The sequence below is a fragment of the Tenrec ecaudatus genome, chromosome 9, assembly GCF_050624435.1.
Source record: "Tenrec ecaudatus isolate mTenEca1 chromosome 9, mTenEca1.hap1, whole genome shotgun sequence".
Lineage (NCBI taxonomy): Eukaryota > Metazoa > Chordata > Mammalia > Afrosoricida > Tenrecidae > Tenrec > Tenrec ecaudatus.
In genome coordinates this window covers 53,754,673-53,774,880 of record NC_134538.1, presented here as the reverse complement: position 1 = coordinate 53,774,880, position 20,208 = coordinate 53,754,673, and the positions used below count along the sequence as shown (strand labels likewise).

The window sequence follows — 20,208 nt, the reverse complement described above, 5'->3', positions numbered from 1 at the left end:
GGGCCACTACTGGAGCGGGCAGAGGAGCTCACAAACTGAGCGACCACCCCGCCGGGGCAGTCACAGGCCACCGGCCAAGGAGCCTCGGCAGACCCAGGGAAGGCCCCGGCAGGCGGGATCCGAGCAGCCTGCGGGGGAATGTGGCGCGGGGCGCGCGGCAAGCAGGTGTCTGGTCTGCACGCGCGCGCGGCGTCTCGAGCGCTTCGGGCCCCGTTCCCAGGCGCGGGACGCGGAGGGAACCCTGGGGGCGGGAGCGTCGGGGTCCCTCCCGCGCCCCGGGAGCTTCAGAGAGGAGCCCGCTTCAGCTGGATCGGAGCCCAGGTCGCAGCCGCCTCCCCCCTCCCCGCGGGCGCGCGGTTCCGGGGCGTGTCCTCTGGCGGGCTTCTATATAGCGGCCCGGCCCGTGAACCTGAGCCCAGACGGGAGCGCGGTGGAGCCCGGCGGGAGCACGGAGCGGGTGCCTGGCCAATCCCCGGAGCTCAGCCCTTCGCCTCCTCGCCGGTCCCGGCGCCCGCTGCTCGCGCTCTCGCTCCTCGGGCTCCCGGTGGCCGCCCGTCCCACCCGGTGCGAGGAAGGCTCTAAGTCGCCATGGAGCGGACGCGCCCGGCGCTCTGGACGGCGGCGCTGGCGGTGCTGGCGCTGCTGAGCGGGCCGCCGGCGACGCGGGCCGGCGCGGGCGTGGTGGGCGCGGGCCCCGTGGTGCGCTGCGAACCGTGCGACGCGCGCGCGCTGGAGCAGTGCGCGCCGCCGCCGTCCGCGCCCGACTGCGCGGAACTGGTCCGCGAGCCCGGCTGCGGCTGCTGCCTGACGTGCGCGCTGCTCGAGCACCAGCCGTGCGGGGTGTACACGGAGCGCTGCGGCTCGGGCCTGAGCTGCCAGCCGCCCGCGGGCGATGCGCGGCCGCTGCAAGCGCTGCTGGACGGCCGCGGGCTCTGCACCAACACCAGCGCCGCGGACCACCTGAGAGACTACCTGCCTGCGTCAGGTGAGGCCGCCACGGCCCCTCGGGGTCAGCGCCACCGGGCAGGGTGGTCGGGCTTGTAGCCACAGACTCCAGGCGTCTCCCCGTCCCGTGTCTTTTGCCGGGGTGTGGACTGGGGGGGACGGGAGAGTTGAGGGCTGGGGGTTCGCCCAAGGCCAGCCCTCGGCCGGCTGACCTTCACCTTTTTTCCTTCCTAAGGGGAGAGAACTTGGCAATTGCAGCGCGCCGTCAGCGAAATTGGTAAAAATCTCTCGAGGCGGGAGGAGGGGTCGAATCAGAGAGGTGGTTATGGAATAAGACGGCCAAACTGGAGATTTCCTTCAGGCTGGGCGAACGCGGATAAATGAGCACGGGCGGCAGAACTCTGGAACGTGGCTTCCTGGACCCCGTCACGACCAGCAAGGGAGGGCAGCTGCCAGGGGCCAGATTGAAAGGCGAACGGTGAACAGGCACCTACCCAATGGAACCTGTCCTTAAAAATAAAGTTTCCACGGCTTTGTTATTTGCCAAGCAATGCCATGACCTGGTGTAGTCCTAACGCAGTGGTTCTCGACCCCTTTGGGGGTCGCCCGATTCATAACCGTAGCAAAATTACCGTTTTGAAGTAGCAACGAAAATAATTTTATGGTTTCGGGGGTCACCACCACATGAGAAACCGTATTAAAGGGTCGTGGCATTAGGAAGGTTGGGGCTCAAGAGGTGCGTGTCAGGTATTGCTAATATTTTTGCCATTCGAAAAATCGAACGGCCATTTCCCAGACTGGGTCGCAAATTCTTCCTATCATCCCACCTGTGTGCTCCAAGCTCACCTTCCCTGAGAGGAGTTGGGTTGGGGAAGACATGCCCCCAATTGCAGGAGGCTGCAGAACTGACTTCAGAGAGAGGAGAGGCTGTTGGAATAAGCCCACTGGATTTCTCTTCTACATCTGAAAGAGGTGGAGATGGGGGGTGATGGTCTATTTAAGGGAGCCCCTGAAGAGGGAAGAAGCAGATAAGCTTTGCTAAGTGTTACTCCTCCTTTATCAGCTATTATCACTGATGTCTTGTCCCATGAAGAACACCACATTGTTCCTTTCAGAAAAGTGCAAGTGGAGTTGGCTGCTCTCCCTCTGAATCTCAAGCCCAGTGAGCCAGGGTCATCTGGAAAGCTGAAGGCTAGGGGGGTCTCCCTTCCACCACGCTGGAGAAATAACTCACTAAACCCCCACCTTGGGCAGCAGGGTCCCACCCTGTATAATGTCTGGAGCTGCTCACCTTCCCCCTGGAGAAGGTTCTCTCTCAAGGCAAGGCGGCCCAGGAGTTTGGTAGAGCAACTCCTATTACCAGTACCTAAAATATTCATTGATTCCAGTAGGCTTAAAATAACTTGTCTCTCGTGGCATAGTTATGTCATTGGTGTTGTGTTTTGTCTTACATGTGGGAGTATTCAAGAAATGTTATGAGAAGTGCTGGCAGACCTTGTCAGTTTAGGGGCACGTGAATGTGTTATCATTAACACCATAATAACTATATTATGAGCTGATGTAACTTATTATAAACCAAAAATAAGGCTCGCTTCTATCGGGTCAAATCTGCCTAATGGTGAACCTATAGGACAAGGTAGAACTGCCCCTGTAGATTTCCCAGACGCTAACTCTTTACAAGAGTAGAACGCCTCATGTTTCCTTCATATCCAGTCTGGACATTAGAAAGAAGCCAATGAAGTTCAACAAATGACTCAGGATTCTTGGAAAAGAAATGCAAACATGTTATTTACAGATTCTTAGTATTTCCTTTGTGCCAGTGCTTCCCTGAAAAGTGGGGTGGGGGTGGGGAGGGACTAAGATAAACAAAAAATCATGTAAATTAAGAACTTTACTCTCTCAGGCTCTGGGCCAAACACTTGGAATTTATGCCTCCCATTATACTAAACTCCTTGGGGGATTTTGCAGCTGAACCGCATAATATTATTTTGCAGATGCAAAAACCTAGATCCAGAGAGGGGGGGAGTTCTTTGGTGCTCAGAGCCCAAGTCTGATTCTGATGTGTTTCCTGAAAGAGAAAGGAGGCTGGGGCATTCTCAAAGCTGCCATTGCACAGACTGCAGCCCTGGTACTGCCCCAGCAGGCAGGCTGCCACGGTGATAAGCAAGTTCTTTGGAGGGCAGAGAGCAGTGCAATGGAAGCAGAGCCCTTTGGACCCCACGCTAATAGAAAAAGAATGATGGATCTGCATGCTCCATGCCAAGAGGGTAGATGCTAAGCCTGAGCCCTCTTTGTTGCTTAGGAGAAAGTCTAACAGTGACCTAAAGATTGAAGCTGATGCCTCTTGGAGGTCTGGAGCCTCTGAGGTCCCACAGTGTGTCCTAGAGGCCTGGGAACAGGCTGTCTGATCCATCCTTGCCCAGACAGTCACGAGGGAAAGACACACCATGGGCCCTTATCTCGTGATCTCTCAAAGTACAGCTTGATGAAGGAATTGAGGGAGAAGCCTGATTCTACACTCCAGCTACAAATGCAGTCATTTGCAGTCGTCACCCAGTATTCATGGGGAGATGGAGGTGTGGGTGGGAATTGACTCGTCACTTGTATAAAATGGCTTAGTGTTTGCATATAACCTCCTGTATTCTTTAAATCATCTCTAAATTAGTTACAATACCCAGGGCGACATAAATAGCACCTGAAGCTCCCTTTTTGACATGGAGGCACTGCCTTGACCACTTTATTGCTCCCTGCCCCCAATATGTCCCACCCCCCTGTGAGTTGAATCCCCAGTCATGGAAGCCACGAATGCAGAGTCAACTGTACTCGAAACCACACTTAAATTGCTCCCCTTGTGGCATCGCTCAAACGTGAGGTGTCTTCATTTTGCACTGGCGTAGCAGAAGGTGCCCTTGCTTCCGGCTCTGCAGGTGCTCGAACGTGACAGGAATGGCCTTTAATGTGCCCTCTGAGCAGTAAGAAGGTGTCCAGGGAGTTGCAATATCTTTAAATGGGCCATGGGCTTTTAGATATGTAACAGTGGGACCTATCAAACAAACTGTTAAAACACCTGTATGACTGGGTCCGTGCCGTAATATAATGCAGATGTAACTTTGGCCCATCTGAGCCAGACACCCATGAAGACAAAACCAGGATAAAACTCACTGCCACGGAGTCCATTCTGACTCAGTGACCCTGTAGGGCAGAGTGGAACTGTCCCCGTGAGTTTTGAAGACTGTAGCTCTTTGCGGTAGTAGAGGGTCACATCTCTTTCCCGAAGAATGGCCGGGGGTCTTAAACGGCTGACCTTGCATTTAGCAGCCCAACGTGGAGCCTTTAGGCCACCAAGGCTCCGACGACAGCACTTGTCAAACGGAAAAGCCTCAGAATCCCTCGCGGACTTGTTGAGCCCAGATAGTGGAGCCCTCCCTCCACATGTCTGGGGCAGAGTCAGAAAGGGTGTTTCTACCAGGACCTGGCTTTGAGAAGCGCTGAGCCTGCGCAGAGCAGCAGTGGCCTTCGGCGGCTCAGGGCTGCACTCTGCAGTGGCTTCTGACGGTTGGTTACAAGTCACCACCTCTTGGAATGCTGACAGCGTGACCATGATTTTACTTCCTTGAGTTGCACTTACTAAGTAAAAGCCCATGGAAGATTTCATTTTTAGAAGATAGCTTCTTTGGGTCAAGTGGAGCTAGCAGTATTGCGGGAAAAGACTTTATCAAAGTTTGAGGGGAAAACCACACTGCGATTGTTAGAAAGCATTTCTATTTCAACATCGTGACCGGGTGGGTACGATAGTGACCGCTCTTTACTCCTACCTGAGAGGTTGGGGGTTTGACTCAGTCCAGTGGCCACGTAAGAAATGCCCGGCAGCCCATTTCCAAACAGTCAACCATCGAAAAACCCTTTGGACAGTAATTCCGCTGTGACTCCACCCATGGGTGTGTCATCGTGAGTCACGTCTACTCTGCGCTGACAGCTTATTCTGGGCTGCGGTTGGAAAATTGGGCGAAAACGACTGTGCTGTTAACTGTTGATATCTGTGATTTCACGTTGTTATTTCTGTTTCCTCTGTGCTTTCCAGGAAATGCCAGTGAGTCAGAAGAAGAGCGCACCACTGGGACCACAGAAAGCCAGGCGTTCCCCGGCACGCATCGGATGCCAGACCCCAACTTCCCTCCCCTCCACACCAAGATCGATGTCATCAAGAAGGGGCATGCCAAGGACAGCCAGCGCTACAAAGTGGACTACGAGTCTCAGAGCACCGACACCCAGAACTTCTCTTCCGAGTCCAAACGGGAAACAGAATACGTAAGAGCCTCTCTTCTTCCTGGAGGGGGAGAAGATGCAAGAAGCGCTGAGTGGGAGCACCCGCGAAGTCAGCTAGGACAGCAAGGTCCTGAGAGCATGTAACGCCCAGTCCGCAGCGCCAGGTTGGTCTGGTTGCTGTCGTAGGCCGCCTCCAGGTGCTCCTCCCTCACCTCCTTCCCCACTCGACCCCGTTCCTTTCCTCCCCTGATTACATAGAGCGTAGTGGACCTGGTTGGAAAGTACTCTGTATGCAACAGACGGTCCACAGAGCCCTTTGGATCCACTGCATGCCACGCTGTGCAGCTTCCTGGGCCGACAGCTAGAAGACAGTGTGGGAGAGGGAGCTGGCAACCTCAGGAGAGCTTTCTTGCTCAGGCAGGCAGGTTAGAGGAGCACATTATAGGTTGCACTGGTGCTGACCCTCCCTGTGTGAGAGAGAATAACAGACTCCACGGTCCTGCTCTCTTGCATCTCCAGGGCCCTTGCCGCAGGGAGATGGAGGACACCCTGAACCACCTCAAGTTCCTCAATGTGCTGAGCCCCAGGGGTGTGCACATTCCTAACTGTGACAAGAAGGGGTTTTATAAGAAAAAGCAGGTGAGTGAAGCTTCCATGTGTTTCCCCCCCCGGCCCCCCCACACCCACACACACACCCCCTTCCATGGAGATCAAGAGCCAACTGCCCTGGAACGTCAAGAAGCTGCCCAGATCCTAACTCCTAAGTGCAGCATTTGTGTTTGCACCTGTAGCAGGACACTATCCACCTCCGGAGAGCAGACCCTTGGGCAGCTGTGAAGTGCTGCTCCTCGGGCGTCCCAGTGATCAGACTCCTAAACCGTCTGTCCGTCTGCCCTGCGTCTCAGCCCAGAGCTCCCAGCTCCTTGCCCGTGGAGCAAATGAAATGCTGCCAGGAACACTTTAATAGCCCCTCAGGAGACACAGTGACGCCTTTGTTACTGCTCCACCATGAGGGACAGTGCTGTCTCGAATGTCCGTTCTCAAGAATGTCCAAGCAGTACGACAAGCTTATCTCTCTCACACTGATGTCGTCCTGTGAGTGAGTGAACCAGGAGAAACCAAAGAAATTTAAGATGTGCTTATTTTCAGTCACAGTTAAATATTATCTATGCCGAATATAAATTGTGGCAACATTTCAACTGATAGAGTAACCTGACACTAGACCGTGGCATCTGTAAACCCAGAAAAATAAGCTGGTTAGGACTTGGTGTAACTGGTACTGATCACATATAAGGAACTTATGTCTCCCTCAGTAACCAAAGATATTTATTCCACCATGGTTTCTTATCAGTCACTTACTGTATAAGCTTATGCTAAGAGCTTATCTGTGTAACATTCAACCGGTTCTCTGAAAGATGGATGCAGGATCCAACATAGACCCAGTACCCTGTAACTCTCATGGTCTGCCAAGACCTGAGTGAGGGCAGAGTTTACTATCAAATCTAGCCTCAGAGCAAAGCTGGTGGGTGACCTCTGTTCTTCTGGGGAACTTAGACGCACATAAACTTGCACCTCTGCACATTCAGGGGGTTACATATAGGCCCAATGTATAAGCCAGTTTAGACAGCTTTGATCTTTCTATTTTGTTCTTTTAAAATAGCAGAGATGTTTGGGGAAGGGGGATACTTTAGAGGGTCCTGGTCATTGGTTTAACATTCTACCCTGAGCATGTGCTCTGCTGTCCAGAAAATCCCCTGCTCCCCACTCCCATACTCACCCGACTCCCAACCCCCCACCAGTTGCCAGGGATCCTGACATTCTGTCTTCTCTCCATAGTGCCGCCCTTCCAAAGGCCGAAAACGAGGCTTCTGCTGGTGTGTGGACAAGTACGGACAGCCACTCCCAAGCTATGATGCTAAAGGGAAAGGTGAAATCCAGTGTTACAACGTGGAGAGCAAGTAGACGCCTGGGCTCAGTGTGCCGGACTCAGTCTGACCTTGACGTAAGCCTCAGAGATTTCTGTCCCAGCTGAATGGCCATGCCTTCCCCACTGGCTGCTCCTCCTGGTAACATGGGGGTGTCAGGGACACCATAGCCTTGAGGACTGCACTGCCAGGCCTTCCTGCCAAGGCCTGCTAGCAGGACTCACACCACAGACCATAGAGAGAAACAGGACAGACACATCAGAGAGGTGCACAGGAGGGAAAGGCGGCCAATTCCACCACCAAGACACTTTGTATGGTCTTAAAAGAACTCACAGCATGTAAGCCTCCGTACCATCTCGGCATGTTAAGCCTTCTCCAGGCAATTCTGTTTGTCTGCTTATCTTCTCACATAGAAGGTTTTAATCTGAAAGGACTTGTTAAAGAAATAGATTGTAAATTAAAGACATTGCTATTTTTCCCTAAAATACTTAATGACTATTCTGTGTATCATTACTATGATTTTTATAAAGTCTTATTTAAATCTAATATAGAATGAAATTTTAAACCATCGATTTGAAGGGTGCTATTATAATCAGTATTCGTTTATCTTTTGAAAATAAAGGAGCTCTACTTTCTCAAGACAAATGAACCAACAGAAGCAATTTTCATTTCGACATCGCTTTTCTAATCACGAGTCTGAGAAGAATTTAGAGCATGACTTTTTGACAGGCCGGGGGAGTTCTTTGCTGTGTTTCGGGGGTTAGGCCATCCCCATCCCTCCCTGTCCTTGCTGACGCACTCTCCTTGATGCCCCAAGAGCCATTTGACTTTCTGCTTATTTCAGTATCTCTTTTTCTTCTCGTTGTAGTTAATGTGGAGCTCAAATACGCCTTATTTTGCACAGAAAGACTGCCAAGGACGTTATCAGCAGCTGGCTACAGCTGGCTACAGCCTCCATTTTTATTTCTTTTTGTAGTGAATTAATCCTTTAAAGGGGGGGGTTAGAGAGTCATTTTTGAAATGCCTGTGATTTTCCTCAGTGATAAACTTGAGCATCTTCCCACTGACAGCAGTGATGGAAGGGCAGTTTTATCTTCCTTGGGCCTTCATATGGAAGCATGAACCCCAGCAAAAGTGCCACACAGGACTCGGTGCCTCCCAAGTCCAGCCGCTCCTTCATGAAACCATCACGTTGGACCTTGTTCCCAAGGCAATGGCTTTACTTGCAAGAGCGTGTCCTGGCATCACCTCTCGCTGTAGAATGAACACAGCCCTTCTCAAGACCGGGACAACACTCTGGTCTTCTCGTCAGTTGGACAACCTGATGCTCCGTGTCATGGCTTCAAACCTTGAGTGTACCATCTTTGAGCAAAGACCTGCTTTCCTCAACCAAGAAGATCCTTCAGATCTGCAAGTAATAGAAACTGCCTGAAAAAGAAGCTTTGGAAAGAATGAGATAGGGTCTTGGTTGTTTGCTTTTCTATTTTAAGAGGAAGACCCGGAATGCTGTAGGGAACTCTGGGAGCATATAAGCAGGCAGGTCTGGCTCTCTTTGGTCAAAAGCTCCCAGAGGCTCAGCTCGTTATAGGCTCCCTCCTTACCTTTACTTCAGGTGGGGCTTGGGCAAGAAGCAGCCCTCCATCTTGCTGGGCATCCCAAATAATAGCAGAACTCTTCAGACAGGGGGAAAAAAAGTGTTACACAGTTCAACAACTCAAGACAGTCGGTTTCTGAGACTGACCTCTTTAAAGACAGAGGTGGTTTATTTTCAACTCTTGCCATTTGCCCTCCTTGGCACGATAGGATACATCTATATCCACAGAAGAAAAATGACTGGCGGGGTAAGCACGCAGTCAGCCATGCTTGTTGATTTTGGACTTGTTTTTATGTTTTTCTTTATAATTCACACATATATGCTGAGAGAATAATTAAGGATTAACATTTTATACAATATATGCCAAATATAATGGGGCTCTGTACTAGATAATCAATCCTAGGTGAGATGTTGGAGACCGTCAACCTGAGATGGCCATGATTTGGAGGGTTGATTTGTAAGAGCCACGCTCACTTGGAGATCACCATCTCTCCATGTATGGAGAGTGACAGTTTATCCCAAAAGCCCAGGAATGGGGTGTATGAGGGGACAACGCTTTGACCAGAACCACCAGTGTGACACCCTGCAGTGGGGCTTAGTTACAAGGGAATCTCAAGGCATCCTACCTATTTGTTAGCTGTTATTTTAGTTAATTTGGGGGTGAGGGAAAGTATTTTTGCAAAGTATAAGTCTTAAAATGTATTTATAAATAATAAATAAACATTTTACCATAAAAAGTCTCTTTCCCTTGATCACCGACTATATCGTAGATTGGGTCCTCTGGAGAAGCAGTGTAAGCTTCAAGTTGACGTACACAAGAGTTATATCAAGGAAACGGCTTACACAGTGGTAGAGGTGGGTGAGTTCCAACTCTGTGGATCAGGTGTCAGACAGGAGAATCTTCCTGATACCCTTTGCTGCAAGGACTGATGAACCCAAGTTCAACAGGTCAAATGGCAGGCTTCTCACTGCGGAGGCAAATGTTTCCAAGATAGCAGGCTACTAAGGACTCACAAGATGGACAGACCAGATACAGGCTTTTGATTATAAAGGCAAGGCAATCCAAAGTCAGTAACTAAGATATCAGGCATCTGAGGACTCCCAGGATCTCTCGGAAATATGGCAAACCTCCTGTGTCTAGTCCAAAGACCTGGTGGTTGAATGAAAATCCAGATTAAGTCCCAGCAAAAAAATACAAAAGCCAAGGTTTTTCTGTGGCATCCAGATACATTGGAAATGAGCCACACCACTTTCAAGTGCTTGCCTGCTAATAGCAGGTCTCATTATGGTGACAGATTGTGTTAGATCTCATCATGGGGATTTACTGTTAGGTATCATCCAGTCAGTCCTGACTCAGCAACAGTGTGTTCAACAGAACAAAACACTGCCTGGTCCTCTACCATCATCCTCACAACCATTCTCATGCCCAGCCCATTGTTAAAGCCACTATGTCAATACATATTGTCAAGGGTCTGTTTACCAAGCATAATGTCCTTCTCTGGGAACTGGTCTCACCTAACAACATGTCCAAAGCACATGAGACAGTTTCACCATCCTTGCCTGTAAGGAGCATTCTGGCTCTACTTCCAAGAGAGATGTGTCTGTCCTTTTGGCAGCCTGTGGCACTTTCAATGTTCTTCACCAAAACCATAATTCAGTTGCATCAATTCTTCACTCTTCTTTATTCATTGTCCAACTTACACACACACATGAGGTCATTGAAAATAGTATCGTTTGGGTCAGGTACACACCTTAGTCCTCAAAGTAACATCCTTGCTTTTCAATCAATACTTTAAAGAGGTCTTATGCAGCATCAAATGCAATCCTTTGATCTTTTGACTCCTGCCTCCATGGGCATGGATTGTGGATTCAAGAAAGACAAAATCCTTGACAATGTCAAAGTTTTCTCCATTTATCATGACATGTCTTGGCCTAGTTGTGAGCATTTGGGCCTTCTTTACATTGAGTTATAATCCATGCTGGAGGCCACAATCCTTGGTCTTCACCAAGTGCTTCAAGTCCTCCTCACCTTGCAGCAAGCAAAGTTGCGTCACCTGCACATCACAGGTTGTTAATAAGCCTTCCTCCAATATTAATGCTGAATTCATATAATCCAGCTTCCCTAATGGTTTGCTTCATAAACATTGAATAAGTACGCTAATGGGATTCAACCTTGGCACACACATTTCCTGGTTTTAAACCATGCTTTATTACCTTGTTTGGTTCACACAACTGCCTCTTGATCCAAGTACAGGTTCTGTATGAGCACAATGTAGTGTTCTGGAATTCCCATTCTTCTCAAGGCTAGCCATAGTTTGTTATGATCACAGACAAATACCTTGGCAGAGTCAATAAAACACATTAAAATCTTTCAGGTTGTGTTAGGCTGGGTTGACTAGAAAAACAAATCCAGACACTCATATATATGTAAGAGAGAGCTTTACATCGATAAGTAATTATATAGCAAGCAAACACCACAGCGCAGTCCAAATCAAGTCTATAGTCTGATGCTAGTCCATAAGTCCCTCTTCAGACTCACAGCCACATGCAGGGGTGCAGAATGCAGGAATATAACAGTCTGGTGGGTACAAAGTCGTGGATCCAATGGCAGTGGCCACATGCAGAGCTCTAGCAGCCATCAGAGTCTGCCATCAGGAAGGTGAAGGCAGAGAAGGGGAGGTTCCCAGGACCCTCCGTATGAGAAGGCCACGCCCTTAATGAGGCACCACCAACTGTGACCTGATTGACAAATTGAACACCTTACACTTATACATATCTTCAAGTTGACGTGAAATTATGTAACTACAACACGAGTGTGCTCTGCTTTCAACCAAGATCCATCTAACATCAGCAGTGATAGCCATTGTTCTAGGACCTCCTTTGAATCAAGCTGGAACTTCTGGCCGCTCCCTGCATTGCTGCAACAGTTGTTGGATTATCTTCAGCAAAATTTTACTTGCATGTGATATCAATGCTATTGTTCCGTAGTTTGAGCATTTTGTTGGATCACCATTCTTTGGAATAAGTACAAATATGGATATCTTTCAGTTAGTTGGCTAGCTGTCTTTCAAATTTCCTGGCATAGACAAGTAAGTGCTTCCATCATTTCATCGCCTTGTTGAAACATTTCAGTTGGTATTCCATCACTTCTTGGAGCTTTGTTTTGGGCTATTGCTTTCAGTCAACTTGTACTTCTTCAGCACCATTGGTTCTTGCTCATATGCCACCTCCTGACATGGTGGGATGTCAGTTAGTTCCTTTTGGTACTGTGGTCTTTTCATCTTCATGTGATGCTTCCTGCATCATTCAATATTTTTCTCATAGTATATTTCAAAATATTGCAACTTGAGTCTTAAATTTTTTTCTTGAGTACTTTCAGCTTAAGATGTGAAAAGCATCTTCTTTTCCCCCCTAACTCTAGTTCTTTGGACATTTCATTATAAAAACTGATTTTGTCTTCTCGAGCTGCTCTTTGAAATTTTCTATTCAACCCTTTTACTTCATTTCTTCCATTTGCCTAAACAATTCTATGATTTAGAGCAAATTTCAGAGTCTCTTTTGACATCTGCTATGATCATTTCTTTCTTTCCTGTCTTTTCAATGACCTTTTGCTTTCTTCATGAATGGTGTTTTTGATGTTATTCCACAGCTCATCAGGTCTTCTGTCACTACTGTTCAATGCACCAAACCTTTTCATGAGATGTTGAAATTCAGGTGGCATATACTCAAGCTTTTGGCTCTTGTAGACTTATTTCAGTTTTCTTCAGCTTCAACATACACTTAAATATGAGCAATTGATGGTTTGTTTCACAGTCAGCCCCTGGCCTGGTTTTAGATACTAATACTGAGTTCTCCATCTTCGCTTCCCCCAGATGTAGTCCATTTTATTTCTGTGTATTTCATCTGGAGAAATCCATGTGTAAAGTCATCCTTTGTGTTGAAAAAAAGGTGTTTGCTGTAAACAAGTAACTGGCAAAATTCTGACATGTAATCTCCAGTTTCATTTCTATCACCAAGACCATATTTTCTAACTACTGTTCCTTCTTTGTTTCCAACTTTTTCATTCCAATCGCCAATAATTTTCAATGCATCTTGGTGGCATGTTTGATCAATTTCCAACTGAAGACAGTGGTAGAATTCCTTAAATTCTTCATGTCTGGATTTGGTGCATAAGTTTGAGTAATAGTTGTATTGACTGAGTCTCCTTGATAGCAGATATTATTATCCTATCACAGACAGCAGTGTACTTCAAGATAGATCTTGCAACATCCCTTTAGACAATGAATGCAAAGTCATTCCTCTTGATAGTATGATAAACCATGTGATTTTTTTGATTCACAATGGCCAATACCAGTCCATTGCAGCACACTAACCCCTAAGATCCCTATCTTTATGTGTTCTATTTCATATTTTGCAGCTTCCAACTTTTCCCAGGTTCATACTTAGGTATATTCCAAGTTTCAGTTATTAGTAGACTTTTCCTTCCCATTTGGAGCTGCTCCCCATCAGCTAAAGAAGCTCCCCAGTCTCCATGTCCCCAGGCTTTAAGCCGTTCATATCACCACAGCCGACTCTACTTTCAGAAAGCAGCTTCTCGTCAGTCACATTTGACGTGCCTTCCAACCTGAGGTGCCCCTCCTATAACTCTATCTGTGACAACTTTCTGCTTCCATGCCTTAGGCCTCCAGGATCTGACAGTGTTTCGAGTTTGTTCATAAGGTTTTCAGGACCTACTCTCTGCAAAGTAAGGAGCCAAGTCCTTCTTCACTGTCTGTTCCTAGCCTGGAAGCTGCACAGAATGCTATTCCTCAGCTGATATTTGAAACACCAATAACATCTTCACACCAACACATGGGCCACCACACTATGACAATCTGACAGACAAACGGTGGTCTCATAAGGTTGCGAGTGGCTATGGAAGGTGTAATTATGGCTAGCTCTACATCCAACCCAAAGAAGAGTGAAGGAAATCAGACACATTTAAACAAACAATCCAAAGGCCTAATTAGTCAGAAGCCCTGAGACAAGAAGACAAGGACCTGGTGCTTTGCTACCACTACCAACCACTAAGAAAAGGATCACGGCAGACGTTATTACGAGATAGAGTGGGAGAAAAACGTGCACGAACATTTTAAATCATAAGAAGGTCAGAGAGAGATTGGTAGAACGCAAAAGACTGTGACCCTTCATGCCTGGAACTGAACTCAGCAATCAATGTGGCTCAACTTTCAGCCAAACACTGGACATGTACATAAGAGCTTTATATAAAGGGTAAGTGCACATCAAGAAAATATATCAACCCAGTGCTGCCCAAGCCCACAAGTCCAACATGAACCCATTAACCCATATGTCCAACACCAATCCACAAAGTCCTCCTCCATTTCACAAAACAGATGCAATGATACTGACTGCAGGAGGAAAGCCGAGTCAGTGAATGTGTAAGCATCTAGGCGCTGGCAGGGGTCACCACATGGGTGCTCCAGCACCCAGGGCTGCATCAGGATAGGTTCGTGTGGCTTTTCCTCAGGGATGTCTTGCAGGAAGTGAGCCTTGCACCTAAAACAGGGAACTGGCTAAGGCAGCTGCACCCTGGTCCGACCATCAGAAAGCAAGAGAACCAAGAACTAGAAAGGCAAGGGTCACCTAGCCATTTATCCCTGTGGCCTTCAATTAACCCCACATGTGTTTATCGGCCAGGTTGGCACCATAAACGAACTACCTCACTACCCCACCTTCCCCCTACCCTCCCAGTATCGCCACTCACACTACTGGTCCTGAAGGGATCATCTGTCCTGAATTCCCTGTGTTTCCAATTCCTATCTGTACCAGTGTACATCCTCTGGTCTAGTCAGATTTTTAAGGTATAATTGGAATCATGACAGTGAAGGAGAGGAAGCATTTAAGAACTAGAGGAAAGTTGTATATTTCATCATTGCTACCCTGCACGCTGACTGACTTGTCTCCTTCCCATGACCCTTCTGTAAGGGGGTGTCTAGTTGCCTACAGATGGGCTTTGGGTCTCCAATCTGCACTCACCCTCATTTAAAATAATACGATTTTTTTTGTTCTTTGGTGCCTGATACCTGATCCCTTCAACACCTCGTAGTCACAGAGACTAGTGTGCTTCTTCCATGAGGGCTTTTTTGCTTCTGAGCCAGATGGCCGTTTGTTTATCTTCAAGCCTTTAAGACCCCTCCACAGAGCAGGTCCCCTCTCCATGCCACCATGCTGCATTCGCATCCAGGAACACAGGATTTAAGTCTGGTCCCTCTTTCCCTGTGGAGACACAAGCAACACCTTCCCCTTGGGTGGGTCAGTGCCCTATTCCCCTGCCACACATCTTTTTTTTTCCTTTTTCCTTTCCTCCCCCATCTCCTTTTTAGTTTCCTACCATCTGTACCCCTGGATTTGGTCTGGCCCCTGCCATACTATCTGGACATTACCCCTGGATTGTTTGTATACAGTAGCTTTTAACCTGTGCCCCTTTTGCACTTTTCTTTTCTTTTTTTTTTTTTAATAAACTTACTTCAGTGAACCCTTGTTGTACTTGTCCTTTTGTGCTTGGCTTACTTCACTTAGCATAATTTCCTCCAGTTCTTCCCATGCAACAATATGCTTCATGTGTTCATCACTGCTTTTTAGCGATGCATAATATTCCATTGTATGTATGTACCACAGTTTTCTCATCCATTCGTATGTTTATGGAAATTTGGATTGTTTCCAACTACTTCCAATTGTGAAGTATCCACAATGAACATTGGAGCACAGATGTCTGGCCATAGTTTGTTTCTTGCCTCTTCTGGGCATATGCCCAGTAGGGGGGTTGCTGGGTCATATGGTAGCTCAATTTCCATTCGTTTTAGAAATCGCCAAAACTATTTCCATAGTGGCTGTGCATACCTACAGGTCCACCAGCAGTGGATGCAAGTTCCTTTCTCACGGCAGCCCTTCCAACGCTTGTTGCTTTCTGATTTTTTGAATTGGTGTAGCTTTGAGGGTGTTAGGTGGTATCTCATAGTTGTTTTAATTTGCATTTCTCTTATGGCTAACGATTGGGAACATTTTCTCATATGTTTGTTGGCCATTTGGATTTTAGACTCTGTGAAACTTCTGTTCCATTCCTTTGCCCACCTCCTCAGTGGGCAGTTAGTTTTTCTCTTATTGTAAGTTTGCAAAGTATTGTAGATTTTAGTAATAAGGCCTTTGTCTGATGTTTTCCAAGTCGTTTGGGCTCTCTGATTACTCTCTTGGTGAATTATTTCTATGTACACAGGTAACTTATCTTCAGTATATCCCACTTGTCTATTTGTGACTCCTCTGTATTTATATATGTACCTATTTCTGATAGCCTATGTATTCCCTGTGCCAATGTTCTCAGGTTTGTCCAAATTCCCTCATTAATGGCCCTAATTGTTTGGAGTTTCATCTCAAAGTCTGTGATCCACCTTGAGTTTATTCTTCTGCATGGAGTGAGTTAAGGGTCTTGCTTCATTCTTCTGCAGGTAAATATCCATTTTTTCCAGAACCACTTGTTGAAGAGGGCATCTGCTTCCCATGTGATATTTTTTGGCCCCTTATCAAAGATCAGTTGCCTGTATGCTAATGTTTTTATTTCTGGGTCTTCAGCTCTTTTCCATTGGTCTGAATGTCTGTCATTATACCACTACCATACTGTTTTGACTACTGTGGCTGTATAATACGTGCTAAGTCAGGAAGAGCAAGCACTTTGTCCTTCTTCTTGAAGAGTTCTCTGCCAATTCTGGGTTTCTTCCCTCTCCATATGAAGTTGGTAATCAGTTTCTCCAATTCTTTGAAGAAGGATGGGGCTATTCATATCAGGATAACATTGAACTTATATAGTGCCTTGGGCAGAACTGACATCTTTACTATATTGAGTCTGCCAATCCATGAGCATGGGATGTTCTTCCATTAGCTGAGTCACTCTTGGTTTCCTGTAGTAGTGTTTTATAATTTTCCTCATACAAATCTTTATTTCTTTTAGTCACGTATATCCCTAGATATTTCCATTTCGGCTTGCTATTGTAAAGGGTACTACCATTTTAGTCGTCTCTTCTGTGATCTTGTCTGATGTGCAGAGCAGTCCAATAGACTTCTGTTTGTTGATTTTGTATCCTGCCAATCTGCCATATTCCTCTATTGCTTCCAACACTCCACTTGTGGAGTTTATGGAATCTTCAATGTATAGAATCATATCATCAGTGAATAATAATAATTTCACCTCTTCCTTCCCCAGATATATACCTTTGATGTGTTTCCTGTTTCTTTGTCTTATGTTGTTAGCTAGGACTTCCAGTACGATGTTAAGTAGAATTGGGGACAAGGGGCATCCTTGTCTGGTCCCCTTTTTCAGTGGAATTGTTTTCATATTTTCTCCATTAACTACCATGTTGGTGTTGTTTTTTCATATATAGATTGTATAATATTGAGGAATTTTCCTTCTACTCCTATCTTCTTGAGTGTCTTAAACAGGAATGCGTGTTGGATGTTGTCGAATGCTTTTTCTGCATCTATCAATATTATCATGTGGTTCTTAACATTTTCCTGCCAATGTGGTGATTAATACTTATGATCTTTCGTATGTTAAAACATTCCTGCATCCCTGATATGTATCCCATTTGGTCAGGGTGAGTTGTTTTATTAATATGTTTTTGTATTCTATTGGCTAGTATTTTGTTAAGGATTTTTGCATCTATGTTCATAAGGGATATTAGTCTGTGGTTCTCAATTCTTATGGGATCTTTTCCCACTTTAGGTATCAGAGTTATACTACCTTCATATAATGAGTTTTGGAGTTTACTGTCTTTTTCTATGTTCTGGAAAATTTTGTGTACAATAGGTATCTGATCTTCCCTGAATGCTTGGTAGAATTCTCCTGTGAAGCCATCTGGCCCAGGGGATTTTTTGGTCAACAATCCCTTAATAACCTTGTCTATTTCTTCCATTGTTATGAGTCTGTTGATGTTTTTGACTTCCATCTGGGATAGTCTAGGGAGGGATTGTGTTTCCAAATATTTGTCCATGTCATTCAAGTTGTTGAATTCATTGGAGTATAGCCTCCACTGTACTGTGTAATTATACTTTTTATTTCATTAGGGTCTGTTGTAATGTCCCCTGTTTCATCCCTCATAATTGCAATTGTCGTTTGTTCTTTCCTTTCTCTGGTTAGGTTTGCCAGTGGTCTATCAATTCTGTTAATTCTTTCAAAGAACCAACTTTTAGCTGCATTAATTTTTTCATAGTTTTCTTGTTTTCCCTCTCTTGTATCTCAGCTCCGATTTTTATTATATCTATCCTCTTGCTATTAGTAGGGTGATTCTGTTGACTCTGCTCTAATTGTTGTAAGTTTTGTGTCAGCATATCATTCACGACTCTCTCTTCTTTTTTCATGTGTGCATTTATTGCTATCAGCCTTCCTCTGATAAATGCCTTTGCTATATCCCAAAGGTTTTGATACATCGTATTTTTGTTCTCATTGGTTTCTAGAAAAGTCCTGAGTGGGATTGTGTTTCCAAATATTTGTCCATGTCATTCAAGTTGTTGAATTCGTTGGAGTATAGCCTCCACTGTACTGTGTAATTATACTTTTTATTTCATTAGGGTCTGTTGTAATATCCCCTGTTTCATCCCTCATAATTGCAATTGTCGTTTGTTCCTTCCTTTCTCTGGTTAGGTTTGCCAGTGGTCTATCAATTCTGTTAATTCTTTCAAAGAACCAACTTTTAGCTGCATTAATTTTTTCATAGTTTTCTTGTTTTCCCTCTCTTGTATCTCAGCTCCGATTTTTAGTATATCTATCCTCTTGCTATTAGTAGGGTGATTCTGTTGACTCTGCTCTAATTGTTGTAAGTTTTGTGTCAGCATATCATTCACAACTCTCTCTTCTTTTTTCATGTGTGCATTTATTGCTATCAGCCTTCCTCTGATAAATGCCTCTGCTATATCCCAAAGGTTTTGATACATCGTATTTTTGTTCTCATTGGTTTCTAGAAAAGTCCTGAGTGCATCTCTGATCTGAGTCAATACCCATTCCTTTTTCATTAGAGAATTATTCATCCTCCAATTGTTTGCCCTTGATTTCTTCACCGTCCTTCTGTTAATTTCCAGCCTTATGGCACAGTGATTGGAAAGAGACATCTGTATAATCCCTATGAGCTTGAATTTACTCAAGTTCAAATTGTGTCCCAGCATGTGATCTATTAAAAATATATGCCATGTGGGTTTGAAAATGATGTGAATTTTTTTGCATGTGGGTGGAAAGCTCTGAAAATGTCTACCAAGTCAAGTCATCCAATTGTGTTGTTTAGGTCTGTAGCCTCCTTGATGAGTTTATTTCCCAGTAATCTGTCTTTTTCAGAGAGTGGTGTATTAAAGTGACCAACTGTAATTGTTGAGCCTGTTATTTCTTTTTTTAATCTTTTGGAATGTTTGATTTATAAATTTCTCAGGTATATATTTATTATATTATATACATATTATGATCACTGGTTCTTGGTCTACTGTTCCCTTGAGCATTGTAGAGCACTCCTCATTGTATCTTGTTATGGCCTGTATCTTGAGGTCAATTTTGTCAGATATTAAGATTGCTATACCTGCTCTTTTTGCATTTGCTTGGTATATTATTATCCAGCCTTTAATTCTCAACCTGTTTTTGTCTGCAAAACAGCAATTTGATGGGTTATGTTTTCTGAGCCATTCTGTTAGCCTCTGCTTTTTAATGCCTGTGTTCAGGCCATTGATATTCAGTGTTATTACATCCATCTGTGGACTCTGTGATGCCATCTTCTACCTTTGTGTTGGGTATTTTCCTACACACTGATCTTATGCACCTGTGTTGTGTGTTTGGTTTATGTTTGCCTTGTTTCCACTATTGGGCCAATGCTATCCTTGGGGTTGTTTTCTCTTTGTCGCCCTATAGGTGGAGCTGTTCTTTGGAATGGTCTCTTATTTGCCCTCGGTGAGTGTTGATCTGCCCATACTGGATTGGCAAGGATATTGTGTAGGGCTGGGTTTCTTTTTATGTAGTCTTTGAGTTTTTCCTTCTCTGGGAAGACTCCTACTTCTCCATCTATCTTAATAGATAATTTGGCTGAATAAAGTATACTTGGGTTTGTGTTGTTTTCCTTCAATTTTTGGAATATGTTACTCCATTTACTCCTCCTCTACATTGTTTCTGCTGATAGGTCTGAGAATACTCTTATTGGGGTACCGTTATACATGACTATTTTCTTTTCCCTAACTGATTTTATGATATTCTCCTTTTCCTCATAGTTGGATAATTTTACTATAATGTGTCTTGGTGACTTCTTCTTGGGATTCACTCGGGCTGTTCTTTCAGCTTCCTGAATGGTTGCCTGATTTTCATTTATTAATCTGGGAAAGTTTTCCTCTAAGTCCCTCTCAGTTTTTGCTGTTGACTTCTTTGTTGTGTCTTGTTCTGGTGTCCAATTATTCTAATAT

General features: G+C 45.5%; 1 protein-coding gene across 2 annotated transcripts; it reads left to right on the top strand.

Annotated features, from left to right (window-relative positions):
* Nucleotides 1-410: 410 nt before the first annotated feature.
* On the top strand, nt 411-9,467 carry IGFBP3 (insulin like growth factor binding protein 3). 2 transcript variants are annotated; one of them, XM_075558129.1, is made up of 5 exons: nt 412-985; nt 5,027-5,253; nt 5,731-5,850; nt 7,048-7,213; nt 8,005-9,467. In XM_075558129.1, the coding sequence occupies exons 1-4, from the start codon at nt 589-591 to the stop codon at nt 7,171-7,173; spliced, it is 870 nt and encodes a 289-aa protein (XP_075414244.1). In that variant the 5' UTR covers nt 412-588; the 3' UTR covers nt 7,174-7,213; nt 8,005-9,467. The 2 variants fall into 2 exon arrangements, with proteins under 2 accessions (XP_075414245.1, XP_075414244.1); XM_075558130.1 differs by lacking the exon at nt 8,005-9,467 and having other exon boundaries at nt 411-985; nt 7,048-7,623.
* Nucleotides 9,468-20,208: the final 10,741 nt, after the last annotated feature.